The sequence below is a fragment of the Salmo trutta genome, chromosome 21 (assembly GCF_901001165.1).
Source record: "Salmo trutta chromosome 21, fSalTru1.1, whole genome shotgun sequence".
Lineage (NCBI taxonomy): Eukaryota > Metazoa > Chordata > Actinopteri > Salmoniformes > Salmonidae > Salmo > Salmo trutta.
Genome location: NC_042977.1, coordinates 21473530 through 21493123, shown reverse-complemented (window position 1 = coordinate 21493123; position 19594 = coordinate 21473530). Strand labels below are relative to the sequence as shown.

Genomic DNA, 19594 nt, shown 5'->3' with positions numbered 1-19594 from the left:
ACAGGTGAGTCTTCCATCTGGGTGTTTCCCAGGAGGCCCACACTTGTGTGTTTGTTTGTGTGTGTGTGTGTGTGTCTGTCTGTCTGTCTGTCTGTCTGTCTGTCTGTCTGTCTGTCTGTCTGTCTGTCTGTCTGTCTGTCTGTCTGTCTGTGTGTGTGTGTGTGTGTGTGTGTACTGAATGCTCAGTCACCACCATCACATGTCATCCCACAGGAAAAAATCCAAATAACAATTATGGCTCAGAGATTAGCAGAGGTGACCTCTAATCAGAATCAATGACAGGGTTTTTTTTCTCCCAAAGGAAACTTTGCATTTACGTCAGAGGACAGTTCGTAAAACAGGAAGGACTAACTATTCACTCCTCCTGCCATATGTTCACATTATCAGCCATATGTGCTCTCATCAAATCTGATACTTTATATGTCAAATCAAATCAAAACACATTTTATTTGTCACATGCGCTGAATACCGTGAAATGCTTACTTACAAGCCCTTAACCAACAATGCAGTTTTAAGAAAAATAAGAGTTAAGAAAAAAATGTACAAAATAAACTAAAGTAAATAAGTTACACAATAAGTTACACAATAACAACAACTGGGGTACCAGGACTGAGTCAATGTGTGGGGGTACAAGTTAGTCCAGGTAATTGCGGTAATATGTACATGTAGGTAGGGGTAAAGTGACTATGCATAGATAATAAACAGAGAGTAGCAGCAACGCCAATGCAAATAGTCTGGGTAGCTATTTGAGTAATTGTTCAGCAGTCTTATGGTTTTGGGGTAGAAGCTGTTAAGATGTAACTGGCATTGCATTATATGTACAACGTTATATGGCATTACAATAAAAAATCCAAGTTCTTCAGTGCCTCCAGACTGCAGTACTGTAACAATACACTAAACATTCCTGTGAGTTTGTCACCACCCTGAGATGAAAATATGCTATTACATAAAACAGTGACAGTAAGCTACAACAAACCTTTGCAAACTGGAAAAAGTAGTATTCACAACTATCCTCCCCTACCCATTTCCATTAACTACTGTATGTGGCAGTATTTCCTATGATATTGTGAATGTAGGCCCTACCTTAAAATATTTTCATTTTGAACAGAAATCACAATATTTTTCCTCAATAACAGTTACAAATTTGTGCACTACATTATAAATAACCATTGTACACACAATCACTTGATGGTGTGATCTTTGGGTGGTCAAAACACCCGTTCAACTTGAGATGATAACTTGAAAAGTAAACCTGTCATGTGAACTTCATGTCAACATAAACCTCTTGTTTTATCAACCAGATACAGAAACTATGAAGTCCTCTCTCCATATTGATTCTCGACCCCCAGTCCCTAGTCATAGTGATTCTAAAGAAGAGCCCTCTCCAGCATCTTGCCCTCTGTTCTCTCAGACCCCTACCCAGGAGTTGTCATGCCTACATTCAGTCACACTATTCAAGCAGCAGACTGTGTTGGCTGAAACCTGATCAAGGCTACACAGGAGTGTATTGCAGGCCCATTGGTGGCCTGTGAAACTCAAGCCCTCTAGTTTCTGAATGTTTTATTTCACCGCATCTCAGGTTTAGTCTGACAAACAGTAGCTAGCAGTCCACTGCAACTCCATCATTACCATACACTTCACCAGGTAGACAGAGGACTTTAACTGAGGACTTTAATACTGTAAAGAAATAAGATGGCTACTGCAGCATAATATTAGAACAAGGAAGCCAGGTATCTATTTTGTACCTTTGGATGATAATTTCTTGATTGTGCATTTCTTTGCTGTCAAATAAGAGTTCCATGGTTTGACTGAGTGTATTTTTTTAATAGTTGAATTTGTTTGAATCTAATTGACCCTCTTTCTCCAGCAGGTAATGGTTGTAGGATGTCTGAACCAAGGCAGCGCTCTCTGTCCACCTCAGGGGAGTCTCTGTATCAAGTTCTAGGGCTAGAGAAAGGCTGTAACCATGATGACATCAAGAAGTCCTACAGGTGGGAATTGACAACAAAGGCACCAGCAGTTCACATTGATCAATCAATCAATCAATCAATAAATCAATCTATCTATCTATCTATCTATCTATCTATCTATCTATCTATATATATATATATACATATACATATATATATCACATCTACACTGACTGTACAAAGCATTAAGAATAAAATAAAATAACATTTGTCACGTGTCGAATACAACAGGTGTAGAGCTTAAAATGAAATGCTTACTTACAAGCCTTTAACCAACAATGCAGTTCAAGAAATAGAGTCAAGAAAATATTTACTAAATAAATAAAGGTAAAGAATAAAATAAAAAGTAACACAATAAAATAACAATAATGAGGCTATATACAGGGGGTACCGGTACTGAGTCAATGTGCGGGGTTACAGGTTAGTCGAGGTAATTTGTACATGTAGGTAGGGGTAAAGTGACTATGGGGGTTAGGGTAATTAAATAGTCCGGGTGGCCATTTGATTAATTGTTCAGCGGTCTTATGGCTTGGGGGTAGAAGCTGTTAAGGAGCCTTTTGGACCTAGACTTGGCGCTTCGGTACCGCTTGCTGTGCGGTAGCAGAGAGAACAGTCTATGACTAGGGTGGCTGTAGTCTTTGACAATTTTATGAGCCTTCCTCTGACACTGCCTAGTATACAGGTCCTGGATGGCTGGGCCGTACTCACTACCCTGTGTAGCACCTTATGGTCGGATGCCGAGCAGTTGCCATACCAGGTGGTGATGCAACCGGTCAGGATGCTCTCGATGGTGCAGCTGTAGAACTTTTTGAGGATCTGGGGACCCATGCCAAATCTTTTCAGTCTCCTGAGGGGGAAAAGGTGTTGTTGTGCCCTCTTCACGACTGTCTTGGTGTGTTTGGACCATGATAGTTTGTCGGTGATCTGGACGCCAAGAAACTTGAAACTCTCGACCCGATCCACTACACCCCCTTCGATGTGAATGGGGGCGTGTTCGGCCCTCCTTTTCCTGTAGTCCACAATCACTATCTATCACATGTATATCTATCACTATCATATCACTATCTATCACTATCATATCTATCACATCTAAATCTATCACTATGACATTGACACTCAGTGGCCAGTATATTAGGTACACCACCCTGTTCACGAAAATGGTTAGCTTCTACAGACAGTGAGTCACATGGCTGTGGCTTGCTATACAAAACAGGCAGACAAGCATTCAGTTTCTGTAATATTGAACGTTAAAATTGGCAAAATGAGTGACCTAAGCGACTTTGAGCATGGTATGATCATCGGTGCCAGGCGTGCTGCTTCCATTATCTCAGAAACGTCCGGCCTCCAGGGCTTTTCTCGCACGACAGTGTCTAGGGTTCACAGAGAATGGTGCGACAAACAAAAAACATCCAGTCAGCAGCAGTCCTGTTGGGCGAATACAGCTTGGTGTTGAGAGATCGAAGAAGAATGGCAAGAATCGTGCAAGATAACAAGCAGGCCACAAACAGGCAAATAGCAGCGCAGTACAACAGTGGTGTGCAGAACGGCATCTCGAAGCGCACAACTCGTCGGTCCTTGTCGAAGATGGGCTACTGCAGCAGACGACCACACTGGGATCCACTCCTATCAGATAAAAACCAGAAGCGGCTCCAGTGGGCACGCAATCACCAACACTGGACAATTGAGGAGTGGAAAAACATTGCCTAGTCCGACGAATCCCATTTCCTGTTGCGTCAAGCTGATGGTAGAGTCAGGATTTGGCATAAGCTGCATAAGTCCATGGACCCATCCTGCCTGGTGTCAACGGTACAGGCTGGTGGCGGTGATGTAATGGTGTGGTTCATGTATTCCTGGGACACGTTAGGTCCCTTGATACCAATTGAGCTACTTTTCCATCCCACAAAGAATTCAGGCTGTTCTGGAGGCAAAGGGGGGTCCAACCTAGGGTGTATCCAATAAACTATCACATCTACACTGAGTATTAACACCTGCTCTTTCCATGACAGACTGACCAGGTGAATCCAGGTTAAATCTATGATCCCTTATTGATGTCACTTGTTAAATCCTCTTCAATCAATGTAGATTAAGAGGAGGAGACAGATTAAAGAAGGATTTTTAAGCCCTGAGACAATAGACATGGATTGTGTGAATGTGCATAGACAAAAAGATGTAAGCACCATTGAACAGATCTTGGTAGTAGGTGCCAGGCGCACCGGTTTGTGACAATAACTGCAACGCTGCTGGGTTTTTCACGCTCAACAGTTTCATGTGTGTATCAAGAAAGGTCCACCACCCAAAGGACATCCAGCCAACTTGACACAACTGTGGGAATCATTGGAGTCAACATGGGCCAGCTTCCCTGTGGAATGCTGTCGACACCTTGTAAAATCCATGCCCCAACGAATTGAGGCTGTTCTAAGGGCAAAAGGGGGGTTGCAACTGAATATTAGGAAGGTGTTCTTAATGTTTTGTACACTCAGTTTATATGTATTATATACTGTATTCCACATGAGATGTTGGGAAGAAATTATGTTATACTGTAGACACTCGTACCAGGATGAATCACATTTTCCATTGCAGTGCTAGGAATATGGAACCAAATATTACACTTTTAACTAAATGTAGTACACTATAAGTGAATTTGTCCAAATACTTATGACAACTTCAAATTGGGGTCTAGATACATAAAGTTCTTTCATTTCTAAACGGTTAAACCGATATGTATGAACATACCCTCAAATTAAAGGTGACATTCTGTGATGTCGCTTCATAAAAAACATTTGATCTCAAATCCAAAAGGCTGGAGTATAGAGCCAAAATAAAAGTGTTATCTTCACTGTCCAAATAAATACATAGGGGAGTGTATGTGTTATGCCCCTATGACCTATTTTGTTGGAAATGGTAGCTGACATGCCATTATTAAATGCAGACACGAATAACCCATAATGATATTCATGTTTTATATTCTCTGAACTGTATTCATTCAGTATCTTGAATGAATTAGACATTTTTATGAACATCACTATCTCTGAAGTAGTTTATAATACAAAAAAATACATTTTCAGAGCATGTTCGCTCACCTCATCAGACACATTTTTTACATTTTAGTCATTTAGCAGACGCTCTTATCCAGAGCGACTTGCATACATTTCATACTTTTTTTTCTTTTTTTTTCTTTCTCCGTACTGGTCCGTGGGAAGCGAACCCACAACCCTGGCGTTGCAAACGCCATGCTCCACCAACTGAGCCACACATCTCCTCTGTGTTGTCTTCTGCCAGACACTAGATGGGGCAGTGGACTTAGCTCCAGCAGGGCTGATCAAATGGTACATTAACTAACCTATACAAACAAGTGTGTGTCTAGATATGTCAATGAAATACCAGCCAGAGAGCGGGCATAGAGCTGTAGGGTAAACACTAAACTGACAATACAACCTCTATCTTTGCACATTATCTCTCATCCAGTTTCTGAAACCACAAGCGAGAGGTTCACCAAGTTCTGTTGTCCATTTTCTACCCTGATTTTTGATATTATTGTATGTTCATTGGTTTACTTTTGAATGCCTTTCAGAAAATTAGCTCTGAGATACCACCCGGACAAGAACCCTGACAACCCAGAGACGGCAGAGAAATTCAAGGAGCTCAATAGCGCTAATTCCATTCTGTCAGACATCACAAAGAGAAACATCTATGACAGCTACGGCTCCCTTGGACTTTACGTGGCCCAGCAGTTTGGAGAGGAGAATGTCAACACTTACTTCATGCTCTCTACCTGGTGGGCTAAGGTGAGCCTTCACAATCGTAAAGAGTCCCTGGATGATTTGCTGTGAGTCCCTGCATGTGTGTGTGGTTGTCTGTGTGTATGTCTGTGTGTGCATTAGTTCATGATTGCATGTTGGTTTGTTTGTGTTGTGTTAACCTATATCGCTCTCCTTTCAGGGTCTCTTTGCCCTGTGTGGCGTGATAACTGGGTGCTACTGCTGCTGCTGCCTGTGCTGCTGCTGTAACTGCTGCTGTGGGAAGCTGAAGCCGATGCCTCCTGGAGATGGAACAGATAGCTATGTCTCCCCTGAAGACCTGGAGGAGGAGATCCAGTACGACATGGAGACTGGTGAGGGGACACACTCAGTGAGGGCACACACACACATGCACACACACACACACACACACACATACACACACCCATAAGCACACACAGGCTCACACACACAAGCATTTCACACTTGAGGAGGGCAAGAGGCAAAGGGAACAACAACTCATATAGTTAAAGTGTACGGCTTGCAAGCAACAGTAGACAGATGGTCCCGTCACACCACTAACACACTTCACAAGAAGGAACTGATGACCAATGCCCACATTGTAAGGTGAGCTTACTTTACACCAACATGGAGGGAAGTGAAAGTTCATGACTACCGCCCACATACACAACAATGTATGACCAGACTTAAGAAACTCATAGCTACCCTTGCCGCTACGATTTCAACAGCACAATATTCATATAACATCCATTTAGGTATAGCTGATGAAGAAAAAAATCCCTGTTTATAAATTACAATTCTCACTGTGAATGTTAGTTTATTACATGTTAAAAAATGTATGGGAAGCAGTGAAGCCAGATAAATAGCTAATTATTTTGGACAACTCATCAATTATGGGACGTAAAGGAGCAATTATGTACAATGTGCAAATGTCTCCGCGGTTTCAACAACAAGTAGATGTGCTAGATTTGTGTTGATGCGATACATCCTTCTTGTGCCAGTCAGAACCATTTCCTATAACCTCTTAGGAAAATAATAGATGAATAAATGATTTCTAAACATATCTTTACATCTTCTGCAAACAACAAACAAACTAAACATACCGTTAAATAGCAAAGTTTAACATCAATGTATCCCTGAACAGAATGAGATAATATACCACAATAAGAAGGACAAATGTATCTATGCTGATCATCTAATATTGTAGGGATTGTCTGTGTCATTATTCACACTTTTGTCTAATCCTAGATGTGGACACTCCGGTTGTGCACCAGCCAACTAATGCCAGTGAGAAGACGCAGTTGATTGGGGATGGGCACCGAAGCTACACCTGAACTTGGATGTCTATAAACAGTAGCGGCACTAGACTACATAAACACTACACAGCCTATTTCTATGTCAATGGCTGTTCCCACACTCAAACCCAATTGCATTGTCTGGAAATCAGTGCTTTTGGTTGTTTTTATTCACTTTTCTTGATTTCAGTTTTGGGGTTTTCATTGGATGTAGTTGATGTCATTTTCCCCTGCAAAACCAATCCATCATCTCCATTCACTGAACTAAACACTCTGGAGTGCATTGGTTTTACTTGTCACCTAGAGTACACTACAAACAGCTCAGTGTGGAAAGATTACGTGTATGTATAAAATACAACTCAATTATTTTGTTGAAATTAAATGTATGATTTTATCTATCTATACAGTCAACATGAAATGGTATCTGATTATTTTGGTATGAGTGTGGTATATATTTGTTTTAAGTCTCCATCCTGAGGAAAGGTTCTGAGTCAATGTGGGACTGCGGTATTACTTACAGTGTCAGCGTAGTGTAATTACTTAATTTGTTTTTAAAATTAGGCGACCACTGTTTCGCAATGGATCATGTTTGTCATTGGGAGGTGGACTGGAGTCTTTTAACATTGATCTCAATGATTTCGCAGATGTAGGCTAACTTGCATGTTTTCTACTAAACCATTCTTGCATTATAGTGACATTTTTTCTGATTGACAACTCCAAACATAAAATGAAGTTATAGTTCATTATTCAACAGTCAAAGCAGGGACTTGCCTGTGTTTGTTAGAAAGGCTCCATCCAGGGTGAAGTCTAGACACAGCTCTAGGATCATTTCCCCTCCCCCAATCCTAAATGCAAAACTGACCCAAGATCAGCGGCTAGCGGCTATTTCAGCCTACTCTGTTTAGTGGAGGTATGGGCCTACCCCTTCCTGTTTCAGAGGTGGTAACAGCTGGACTCCCTAACCCTTCTCATGACATTTTCATATATGGGCAAGTAAGCATGACAACCCTTGACGTGGGGGTTTCTAAAAACAGCCTGTGACACTCAGTGGATTGCCAGCTAGGGAGCAACGCGATCCGTTCGAAGAAACTTTGAGGACAGCAACGAGCGCCTGAGCAGGCCCAGTGACTCTGCGTTGTTCAAAAGGAGTAGACATCTTTGATATTTGCCAAGTCAGTTCTTTAGGGATTGGGGGACCATTGGGGGACCATTTGTTGGTATCCCCAAAGACCAGTAGTGTTTTTGTTTTTCCACTCTGCAATGAGTATCTCTCTGGGGTATTCACATTCCACAAAGCAAGAAGGCACCATGGACAGCTTGGAGAAACAGCTAATTTGCCCTATCTGTTTGGAGATGTTTACCAAACCGGTGGTCATTCTCCCTTGTCAACACAACCTTTGTCGAAAATGTGCCCAAGATATTTTCCAGGTAGGTTGGTTATTATACAGCTGAACTTTTCACTTTTAACCTTTACTGCTGTCTCTTGATGGGCTTTGTAAAGTTACAGGTTTATCTCTGTCAAAAACCATTCATATACATGTACAGCATTCTGAAATTGTAGTGAAGGTATTGTGCATCCTTCACTTGTCACTGTTTAATTACCACTTATTTGGTAATGTTGAAAAGAAACAAAAAGTGTTTTGTCATCATGTATACCTCTTGACCCATGCCATTTCCAGATTCATCTAGCACACAAGTTCAGTAACCAATGCAAATACTACTAGGCCTATATTTAAAAAAATCCATGACCGGCTTTATCTAACGCCATTACTGCTGTCCTGATCTGTGTAGGCCTCAAACCCTTATCTATCGACCAGAGGAACCACTGTGACTTCAGGGGGGCGTTTCCGCTGCCCATCCTGCAGACATGAGGTAGTCCTGGACAGGCATGGTGTCTATGGCCTCCAGAGGAACCTGCTGGTGGAGAATATCATTGATATGTACAAACAGGAACAGGAGTCCTCAAGGTGAGGAAATAATAAGAGAAGACAATGGGCCTTAAACAATGGGTCTAAAACAATGGGTCTAAAACAATGGGTCTAAAACAATGGGTCTAAAACAATGGGCCTAAGACAGGCAGAGTATCATTGATATATACAGCAGTCCTCAAGGTTAGACACTGCATGCCTATTTAAAATGTTTGCGGCAGACAATCTAGTCAAAGGCACTCAGTAGTAGTCCCATGTATGTCTGGCCCATTAGGCATACAGCAAACCCCCACACCAACAAATCTGGACATCAAGAAGACTACATATTATCCAAAACAACATATAGAATGAATCTGAATACTACTGATGGGAAATGGAAAATTAAAGGAGAATGTACAGAATGTACAAAACATTAAGAACACTTGCTCTTTCCATGACATAGCTGAATCCAGGTGAAAACGGTGATCCCTTATTGATGTCACTTGTTAAATCCACTTCAATAAGTGTAGATGAAGGGGAGGAGACAGGTTAAAGAAGAGTGTTATAAGCCTTGAGACAATTGAGACATGGATTGTGTATGTATGTTATTCAGAGGGTGAATGGGCAAGACCAATGTTTTAAGTTCCTGGTAGTAGGTGCCAGGCACACCGGTTTGCGTCAAGAACTGCAACGCTGCTGAGGTTTTCATGCACAACAGTTTCCCTGTGTATCAAGAATGGTCAATTTCAGTTTAATCCACCAGAAAAAGATTTAACAAATAATACAACAAATATTGTGGTTAAACTCAAATATACACTTTTTTTTTTTAAAGCATACATTTTTTATTACATTTTTTTTTTTAAGAACAATTTTGTAAATGATATCATGAATAGGACTGGTGGAGTTAAGTCAAACATGCAGCTACCATATGGAAATGTCTGCTCTACCCAAAATTACAACTAACTATCTGCAGCATTAGGGCAAAAATGGAAGAGGAAAGTGGAAGGGGGAAAAAGTAGGGAACTTGTCTGTCGGCCCTGCATTAAAGACCATAATTGGTTACAGAAAATTGTGATAAATAAAAAAGCATACCAGTTTCATTTAAGGACCAAAAAATGTACAGCTGTGCCATATACAGTTGAAGTTGGAAGTCTACATACAACGTCAAGGTTTTGGAGTGGTCATCACAAAGCCTTGACCTCAATCCTATAGAAAATTTGTGGGCAGAACTGAAAAAGTGTGTGCGAGCAAATAGGCCTAGTAACCTGACTCAGTTACACCAGCTCTGTCAGGAGGAATGGGACAAAATTCACCCAACTTATTGTGGGAAGCTTGTGGAAGGCTACCCGAAACGTTTGACCCAAGTTAAACAATTTAAAGGCAATGCTACCAAATACTAATTGAGTGTATGTAAACTTCTGACCCACTGGGAATGTGATGAAAGAAATAAAAGCTGAAATAAATAATTCTCTCTACTATTATTCTGACATTTCACATTCTTAAAATAAAGTGGTGATCCTAACTGACCTAAGATAGGGAATTTTTACTTGGATTAAATGTCGGGAATTGTGAAAAACTGAGTTTAAATGTATTTGGCTAAGGTGTATGTAGACTTCCAACTTCAACTCTATGTATATGTATGTATGTATGTATGTATGTATGTATGTATGTATGTATGTATGTATGTATGTATGTATGTATGTATGTATGTATGTATGTATGTATGTATGTATGTATGTATGTATATATATATGTGCAAAAAATGTATTGGGGATTGGAAGTGATGCAGCCAATTACATTGATGGAAGCTACAGTCTATCTGCAAAAAGAACTGCAACACTGCTGGTGTATCAAGAATGGTCCACCACCCAAAGGACATCCAGCCAACTTGACACAACTGTGGGAAGCATTGGAGTCAACATGGGCCAGCATCCCTGTGGAACGCTTTCAACACCTTGTAGAGTCCACACCCCAACGAATCGAAGCTGTTCTGAGGGCAAAAGAGGATGCAACTCAATATTAGGAAGGTGTTCCTAATGTTCTGTACATGCAGTGTATATTTGTTTTTGTAGAGCACTATTGTGAAATCAGGGTTTGACTCATGGGTGGCTGGACAAGTAGCCTGTTAGTTTGAACTATTTTTATAATGTAGGCCAGTGAGGTAGCAGTCAGTTAAGAGAGGCCTATTTTTATTGCACTTTGAGCCGTACTACATTTTCTAGACGTCAATATAGTATATCTTCTGCTTTTAGGAGGGATAGACACACAAGTAGTTCACAAAAATAGTTGACCTTTTGCAATTATGTTAGCACAGCTGACAACTGTTGTCCTGATTAAAGAAGCAATAAAACTGGCCTTCTTTAGACTAGTTGAGTATCTGGAGCATCAGCATTTGTGGGATCGATAACAGGCTCAAAATGGCCAGAAACAAATAACTTTCTTCTGAAACTTCTCAGTCTATTCTTGTTCTGGGAAATGAAGGCTATTCCATGTGAGAAATTTCCAAAGAATTGGCAAGAAAGAATAGTACCCGCAAAACACCAGTCTCACTCTCAACAGCGAAGCGGCGACTCCGGGATGCTGGCCTTCTAGGCAGAGTTGCAAAGAAAAAGCCATATCTCAGACTAGCCAATAAAAATAAAAGATTAAGATGGGCAAAAGAATACAGACACTGGACAGAGGAACTTTGCCTAGAAGGCCAGCATCCCGGAGTCGCCTCTTCACTGTTGACTTTGAGACTGGTGTTTTGCGGGTACTATTCAATGAAGCTGCCAGTTGAGGACTTGTGAGGCATCTGTTTCTCAAACTAGACACTCTAGTGTACTTGTCCTCTTGCTCAGTTGTGCACCAGGGCCTCCTACTCCTCATTCTATTCTGGTTAGAGCCAGTTTACGCTGTTCTGTGAAGGGAGTAGTACACAGCATTGTACGAGATCTTCAATTTCTTGGAAATGTCTTGCATGGAATAGCCTTCATTTCTCAGAACAAGAATAGACTGATGAGTTTCAGAAGAAAGAGTCTTTGTTTCTGTCCATTTTGAGCCTGTAATCGAACCCACAAATGCTGATGCTCCAGATACTCAACTAGTCTAAAGAAGGCCAGTTTTATTGCTTCTTTAATCAGGACAACAGTTTTCAGTTGTGCTAACATAATTGCAAAAGGGTTTTCTAATGATCAATTAGCCTTTTAAAATGATAAACTTGGATTAGCTAAAACAACGTGCCATTGGAACCCAGGAGTGATGGTTGCTGATAATGGGCCTCTGTACGCCTATGTAGATATTCCATTACAAAAATCTGCCGTTTCCAGCTACAATAGTCATTTACAACATTAACAATGTCTACACTGTATTTCTGATCAATTTGATGTTATTTTAATGGACCATTTTTTTTGCTTTTCTTTCAAAACAAGGACATTTCTAAGTGACCCCAAACTTTTGAACGGGGTGTATGTTTTCAAAATACAACTTCTGTCACTAAATATACACTGTAGATTCCCTACAGAATATGTATCTACAGTATCTACATGTAATTTACTTACTGTAACTACATTAATGGTAGTCTCTGGAAAGACATCATCTGCTCTTGCTATTTTTGCGTAATCAATGTCATGTTATTGAATATATTGCAGTGACAAGATGAATACAATTTTCACATGGACACGTTGTTTGAATCGGTGTGAAAAGCACAGCTCTGGGTATCAACAGTGTGGTAATCAATTAACCGTGGTTTACATAACACAAGTGGGCTATTAAAAACAGTTATTCCAAATGTTAACATACTCTTGGTTGCCAAATAAACATAAATGACAAAGTAATGGCTATTCTGACGTGCCAACATTCCACGAGGAGAAAGTCTGTCTGTACTACATTGTTTTATTTACTTTTAAGTGACATTATTATGGCTTAAAGAGAGACATTTACATTTAATCTTTGAGTCTCCAAGACATCGTTTTTGTGACTTTCCAATGTGACGGACGTTACTGTGCTTGTTTAACAGTATAGCTTCCTCGCTCACAAACCCCGGTTAACTCGGTTAAACCAGGGCTGTTGAGTTTTTAAAAAGGTCACAGGGAAGTCTTTGCCAAATGTGCAGTGTTACACTCTTAGAAAAAAGGGTTCCAAAAGGGTTCACCGGCTGTCCCCATAGGAGAACCCTTTTTGGTTCCGGGTAGAATCCTTTTTGGTTCCAGGTAGAACTCTTTTTTTTCTAAGAGTGTATTAAACGGGATCCCCTAAGTATGACTGTAACCTGTACTGTAGCAGCAAGCCTGAGCCTGCCAGGTGTGACCAGCCCATGTGTGAGGAGCATGCGGATGAGAAGATCAACATCTACTGTGTGACGTGTGGCGTGCCCACCTGCTCTCTCTGCAAGGTGTTCGGAGCCCACAAAGACTGTGATGTGGCCCCACTCAACACTGTGTTCAATAAGCAAAAGGTTAACTTATTTATTTTCCATCCACTGTCTATCACCTTTTTAATAACGATGCTTTACAGGTATACACTCTTAGCACCTTTTTTTCTATCTAGAATCTAGGTAGAACCCTTTTGAGTTCCATGTAGAACCCTTTACATAGAGGGTTCTACATGTAACCCAAAAGAGTTCCACCTGGAACCAAAAAGGGTTCTTCAAATGGTTCCGCTATGAGGACAGCTGAAGAGCCCTTTTAGGTTCTCGATAGAAAAGAATTGAACAGAGTATCAGAGTTGGTACATACAACGTCCTTCTTTGTAAAATAATGATGAACCTCCTCTGTGTGTGTGTTCCAGACTGAGTTGACTGACTGTATAGCCATGCTAGTGGGGAATAATGACAGGATTCAAGGCATCATGAGTCAACTGGATGAGACCTGTAAGACCGTTGAGGTGAAGCCTTCAACCTTTTCTCCTTTCTTATGTTTAATCTATAACAGCATTTACACACTGTATAAAACTGCAATAATATTGATGGGAAAAAATGTATTGTTTATTTTTATTCACCCTAATTTTGACTTCTGACAATATCTATGACCCAGTTATCTGTCGGCTCGACCTTACAGTACAATCATGGCTGTCTTCCAGGAGAATGGCAGGAGGCAGAAATCCAAGGTGTGTGAAAGTTTTGATCACCTTTATGCCATCCTGGAGGAGCGGAAAGGGGACATGACCCTGAAGATCAACGCAGAGCAACAGGAGAAACTGGACTATATAAACGGCCTCATGAGGAAGTATAGAGAGCACCTGGAGAACATGGCAAAGATCGTGGAGACAGGGATACAGACAATGGAGGAGTCAGAGATGGCTACTTTCCTGCAGGTGATGACACGCTTTTTTGTCCAGAAGGGACAAGAATTGCCTTTATCTACAAAGACAACAAATTACTACCATATAAAATAGGCAGCAGAAATTCTGCATCAGTGACATATTAAAATGATATAAAGTTATATACCATGTCTAAATAAAAAGTGTTAACATGCTATTACAAACATGTTGTCTTCTGAGATGTCTTCTGAGATTTCTTCCCAGAAGTCATGTTGTGCAATGTATTCTAATGTTTCACATCAGAGCTTTCTGAGAAATAATTCCTTTCTCATCTTTGCTCCCACAGACTGCAAAGCCTCTTCTACAAAAGTGAGTACACATACCCGTTTGCCAGTTTTAGTCTGTAGGGCTGATCTGTAGAACAGTGTACCTTTGATCTCTCTTTGTCCACCAGGCTCGTTGCAGGCACTAACATCTCCAACCTGGACAAAGTGGAGCGTGGCTATGACAACATGGATCACTACGCAGCCAACTTTGAGCGGGAGAGGAGGGCACTGCTCACCATAGACTTTGTGAAAGGTAGGGAGTATAATGAGTATTATGAGTACACCACCGCCGGTACACTCTCTTCACCTCCCTTGGTATTTCAATGTTCTTTCACAATGTGTCCGAAATCACTTCTTCCACTGCCATAGAGACTGTGTTAACTGATGACATACAGTAAATAACAAGAACAAGATCAAATAAAAACTCAGTAGAAGCACTTTCCAATTATACAATAAAAACAATTCTTATTTTGAAATCGAATTATTGTTCAGATGATGAAGATGATGATGATGAGTTTGAAGATGGTGAAGAGGAAGAAGAAGTGAATGGGGTGACAGGGGTGACCCGTACAGAGGTCTCTCCTGCTGCTGCAGTGGCGGCAACGGTTGGGGCCAACCCTCCAAAGCCCCAGCTGACATCACCCCTACCTCAGAGACCTACTGAAACCCTAGGCGACACCGCTACACTGGCCACCCAACAGGCCCCCGCCCATGCAACAACCCCGGTACAATTCCCATCCTTAAACCCAACCCCAACTGCCAGCGCACAGGCCCGCGCCACAACTCCAGTCCACTTCCCAACTTCAACCACAACCCCAGTTCAGTTCCCAAACACAACCCCGGTCAACTTCCCATCAGCAGAGCCACCGACACAGGTGAGAGAAACATTTGTGACACACCACAGCCTAGCCGGGAGATTTACTGTAAATGTCTCAACATAATAAATGATATAATAATAACAATACATGAGCCGTGGCTAACTCCATTCCAGCAGCTGTCTTGTAAGGGTCTTTAAAAAGAGTGTGTATTTCTCAAGTAAACCCCTAGCACAGTGACAGTCGAGGTCACATTTGAGTTCACTAATCCCCGAGCCAAGTAGGTAAACAAATCTGCCGATGTGCCCTTGAGCAAGGCACTTAACCCTAATTGCTCCTGTAAGTCGTTCTGGATAAGAGTGTCTGCTAAAGAAAATCTAAAATTAATATTGCTTGACTTTCATCTCCTACCTTCTGTATGAGGAAAAAATGGTTGTTGAAACCAGTCAATAACCAGTCTGTATCAGAATATTCCAGTCATTGTTTAAAGCAGCTATGCCCTGCTCAGCTCTGAGTTAGCCTGCATGGAACCTGGCCTGTGTTACAGAAATGGCTTTCACTTCAGCAGGAGGCTTTAATGATGAGACACCTGCCTGCTCTCTGGTTGCCGGGGCACTGCGTGTAAGGGGTGATGCAGGGAGGGGGAGGCTGCTGTTTTCATTGGGATAATTATCAGCCACTCTGTTACATGTCATCACCATTGAGTTAATTTACATGTGGAGTGCTTATTTGAATGAGCATAAAGTTCACACCAACATAATCAGGTGGATCCAAATTAGAAGTGAAAAGCCACCTGGAACAGTTTGCATTCATTCCAGAGGGAAACAAATTGGCTTGGACAGCCTACTGATTCATAGATGTGATTATCATAAGGGGCCTTTGTGTGGTAACAGTGTGTGTGTGTGTGTGTGTGTGTGTGTGTGTGTGTGTGTGTGTGTGTGTGTGTGTGTGTGTGTGTGTGTGTGTGTGTGTGTGTGTGTGTGTGTGTGTGTGTGTGCGTGCGTGCGTGTTTGCGTGCGTGCGTGTGTGTGTCTGCATAACCTAAAATCATCACCTCATGTTGCACACAAGAACTCTAATAATCCTGTTTTGTTTCTTCACAGGAAGTATTTGTCTTTGTCACAGTTGCGGCTTTGTTTATTGTACTGCATCAGCTTTGGAATCTGATAAAGTCTACAATTATTGAGCTTTTGGGTCGGATATGTTAATTTCTTCATTTGGGCACTGACTAATACTTAAGCGGTCAATCTATAACACTTAAAAGGTTTCCTTTAAATTGAAAACATGAAAAGCTTCAATTCAGTGCAATGTTCTTTGATCAGGTCAAATTGCTGTCTGCTATTGTATACTCTGAGGTTATTGTATCGGTATGATTATGGTAATTCAGGACATCATGTTGATTGATACAGGACATCATGTGGGCGTGGTTGTGGGTGGCTATATGTGTGGTGAGATAAATATACATTTTAGAGTGAATTTGTATTTCGTATCTCATAGTAGGCTTTAGACTACAAAATATTTGATTTCCCTAATGAAAATTGTGTTAAATTAGTGCTTTGGATTATGAAAAAAACTATATTTTCCACTCAGAAAGTCAGAATTGTTCCTTCGTTTTAGTTCATTTGCATGGACATGTCGACATTTTATAGATATCAGAAATATTTCTATGTATTCTGTCCAAATTTGAGTAGCTTCGCAATAGTTCAGTGACACAAGGGACATCTAATGGTTTTGCTCTGTTTTTCACAGATGTCCTCTGATACGGCATCAAGTCAGCAAAACACAGATGACAAAGATGGACCCAAACACGTCTTCTCCTTTTCTTGGCTGAACAACCAGAAGTAGATTATCATCTTACCTCAAGACTATACTGAAATTGTTGTAATACTCCATTGTTTTGATTGAGTCAGCATCCTGCTGCAGGAACGGTTTAAATAAGTACTCTGTTACCGTTGAATAACTGTAATTTATCTGTAAATGCTCTCTAGCACTTACAGTATATTCGTCATACTGTGAAAACAAACGTCATTGGGCTGATCTCTGACTTGAGAAAACTGTGCGTCATTTGGCACACCTTTGCGCAATAGATTTACGCGCCAGTCAGAAGAACAGCCGGAATGTATTTATACACTCAATTTAGGCTACACAGCAAGCAATACATTTAACTTTTCAACTTTTTATTACAAATATAAATATTAGACATTCTCTTGCACAACAAATGTGATTGGTTGCTCATATTGTATTTTATTATCAAACTTTAACCAGTTGTACAATGAGAGGGAATTTCAGAAAGAGAGGATGAATGTGTGACTAACAGTATATACAAAACATGTTATGCTTGAATATAAATTAAGACAAAGGATATGTGTTCAGTTTCAGCATGTCAACGGGCTGTTTGCTTCTCATCAAACAATGTAATAACTATACAGCGAATTACAACTCGATTTTACAGCTCTCGTTTAAATAAATATAAATTATATATAAAATAACGAAAGTTAACCAATTAAAGAGTAATACAGAAATGGAATAGTAGCGTACACTTTGTGCAAGATGGAAACAAATTATTTGGCAAATGTATTTCTAACACTTTCATTTCCCGAATATGTCCATCATTTTTCGGTTACTATTTGCCTGCTGTGCTAATTGCTCGGCTCGAGCCATTTCTAGAACTTCCCTCAGCAGGTGGAACGTCAGGTCCAAAGAGATCGGTGGCTCTTCGCCCGGCCCGGACCTCTTTCCTCTTTCCATGGAATCTCCCATCTGGTTAGCGTAGCTGTTCAGAAACCGATTGATATCACCGAATTTACCTTGCAGAAGGCGCTGCGTGAGCTGAAGTTGTAAAGCCCTGTTGACGGGTGTTGAGGGCGCAGCAGCTCCAGGAGATGTGTTCGGCGAGGAGGACTGGAGCGAATTTTGATTGGAGTTGTCTAGCCGAATGAAGTACTCCTCTCCTAGTCGCAGGAGAATAGGGAGTTGCTGTTGACGCTCTGCCTGTAGATTGTGGGATGGATGGACCGCCCGGGGGGTTTCAATAGCTCTACATTCATAGCGAGGTTGGAAGGCACCAAGTAGAGCCACGGCGAAAACGAAGACATTCACCTTCATCTCAGGAGATTGGGAGAAATCTGAGAATGAAATGTAGGCTCATTTTTATCATGTGCATAATCACAATTAAATTAATTAAAGTGAAGATGCATGTTAAGTAGCCTAGGCTGGGAGTGTCCCTTTGACAAAAAGTTGTATTTTCATATGCCACAAAGACTGATTTTGTATTTTACATGTATTTTATTTGCATTGAAAACAATAAAAGCAGTTGCTTATGTTGTAATTGCTTATTTAACTAGAATATGTTATTTAATTACTTTTCAATTCCCTTTTATGTTAACTATGTCCACCTCATCGAATAGTATTATTTCATACTGTATACAAGTATTAAGTATAGCATTTTATGGTAAATAGGCTACATTTCTATCAATAATTAAATGATCTGCACACAACACCACAACTATTTCCCTAAATTAAACAAAAAATTCAAGTGGTTGTCAAATACCTGAGTTTAACTGTGGCAGAAGATGTTTCTGTGAAGTTGCTATGAAAAGGATATCTCTTCTACAATAATTGTGCCTTCCAATGAACCTGCAACAGTGCGTTTTCAAAACAGCATCGAAACAAGACTTATATATCATAGACCTGAGGCTATCATCGCGCTCTGACATGAATCATGATGGTCTGCGCAAGCGCTAATGTAAAGAAGTCAAGGCAACACCTGAATATGAATGGGGAGCATCCCTCAGTCCACAATGGTCCCACAACGGGGTTAATATCAGATGAGTCATAAAGTAATTGGGATGTGTTGTTTTCTAGTGTGCCATTGTTCAACTAACTATGGATATGGCCTTGCTCCTGAATGAATGAAAAAATTAATGATATGGACAGTGGCACAGGGTTAATAGTAAAATGCAATCATCATCTTCACCACCACCATTATCACCACCACCACCATCATTGTGATACAGATTTTTACCCATAATAAAGCAAGGAATTAGTTTTGAATGACTCAATACTGTTTGTTCCAAAGTGGATGCAAAGTATTACATACTGAACAAATGCAACATGTTTCATGAGCAGAAATAAAAGATCCCAAAAAGGTTCCATATGCACAAAAAGCAAATTTCTCTTTTTATTTATGTGCACAAATTTGTTTATGTCCCTGCTAGTGAGCATTTCTCCTTTGCCAAGATAATCCATCCACCTGACAGGTGTAGCATATCAAGAAGCTGATTAA

At 40.7% G+C, this 19594-nt stretch overlaps 3 protein-coding genes across 4 annotated transcripts; 2 read left to right on the top strand and 1 right to left on the bottom strand.

Annotated features, from left to right (window-relative positions):
• The first annotated feature begins 1884 nt into the window (after window positions 1-1884).
• LOC115156924 (dnaJ homolog subfamily C member 5-like) lies at window positions 1885-7434 on the top strand. The gene is made up of 4 exons (XM_029704757.1): window positions 1885-1991; window positions 5542-5755; window positions 5910-6081; window positions 6977-7434. The coding sequence occupies exons 1-4, from the start codon at window positions 1885-1887 to the stop codon at window positions 7060-7062; spliced, it is 579 nt and encodes a 192-aa protein (XP_029560617.1). The 3' UTR covers window positions 7063-7434.
• Window positions 7435-8078: 644 nt separating this feature from the next.
• On the top strand, window positions 8079-18650 carry LOC115156923 (E3 ubiquitin-protein ligase TRIM63). 2 transcript variants are annotated; one of them, XM_029704756.1, is made up of 9 exons: window positions 8079-8451; window positions 8815-8990; window positions 13194-13365; window positions 13698-13793; window positions 13989-14222; window positions 14515-14537; window positions 14623-14747; window positions 14987-15369; window positions 17059-18650. In XM_029704756.1, exons 1-9 carry the CDS (start codon window positions 8284-8286, stop codon window positions 17152-17154), a joined length of 1473 nt encoding a protein of 490 aa, XP_029560616.1. In that variant the 5' UTR covers window positions 8079-8283; the 3' UTR covers window positions 17155-18650. The 2 variants fall into 2 exon arrangements, with proteins under 2 accessions (XP_029560616.1, XP_029560614.1); XM_029704754.1 differs by having other exon boundaries at window positions 8080-8451; window positions 13191-13365.
• On the bottom strand, window positions 17874-18445 carry LOC115156925 (corticoliberin-1-like). The gene has a single exon (XM_029704758.1). The coding sequence runs from the start codon at window positions 18412-18414 to the stop codon at window positions 17899-17901; it is 516 nt and encodes a 171-aa protein (XP_029560618.1). The 5' UTR covers window positions 18415-18445; the 3' UTR covers window positions 17874-17898.
• Window positions 18651-19594: the final 944 nt, after the last annotated feature.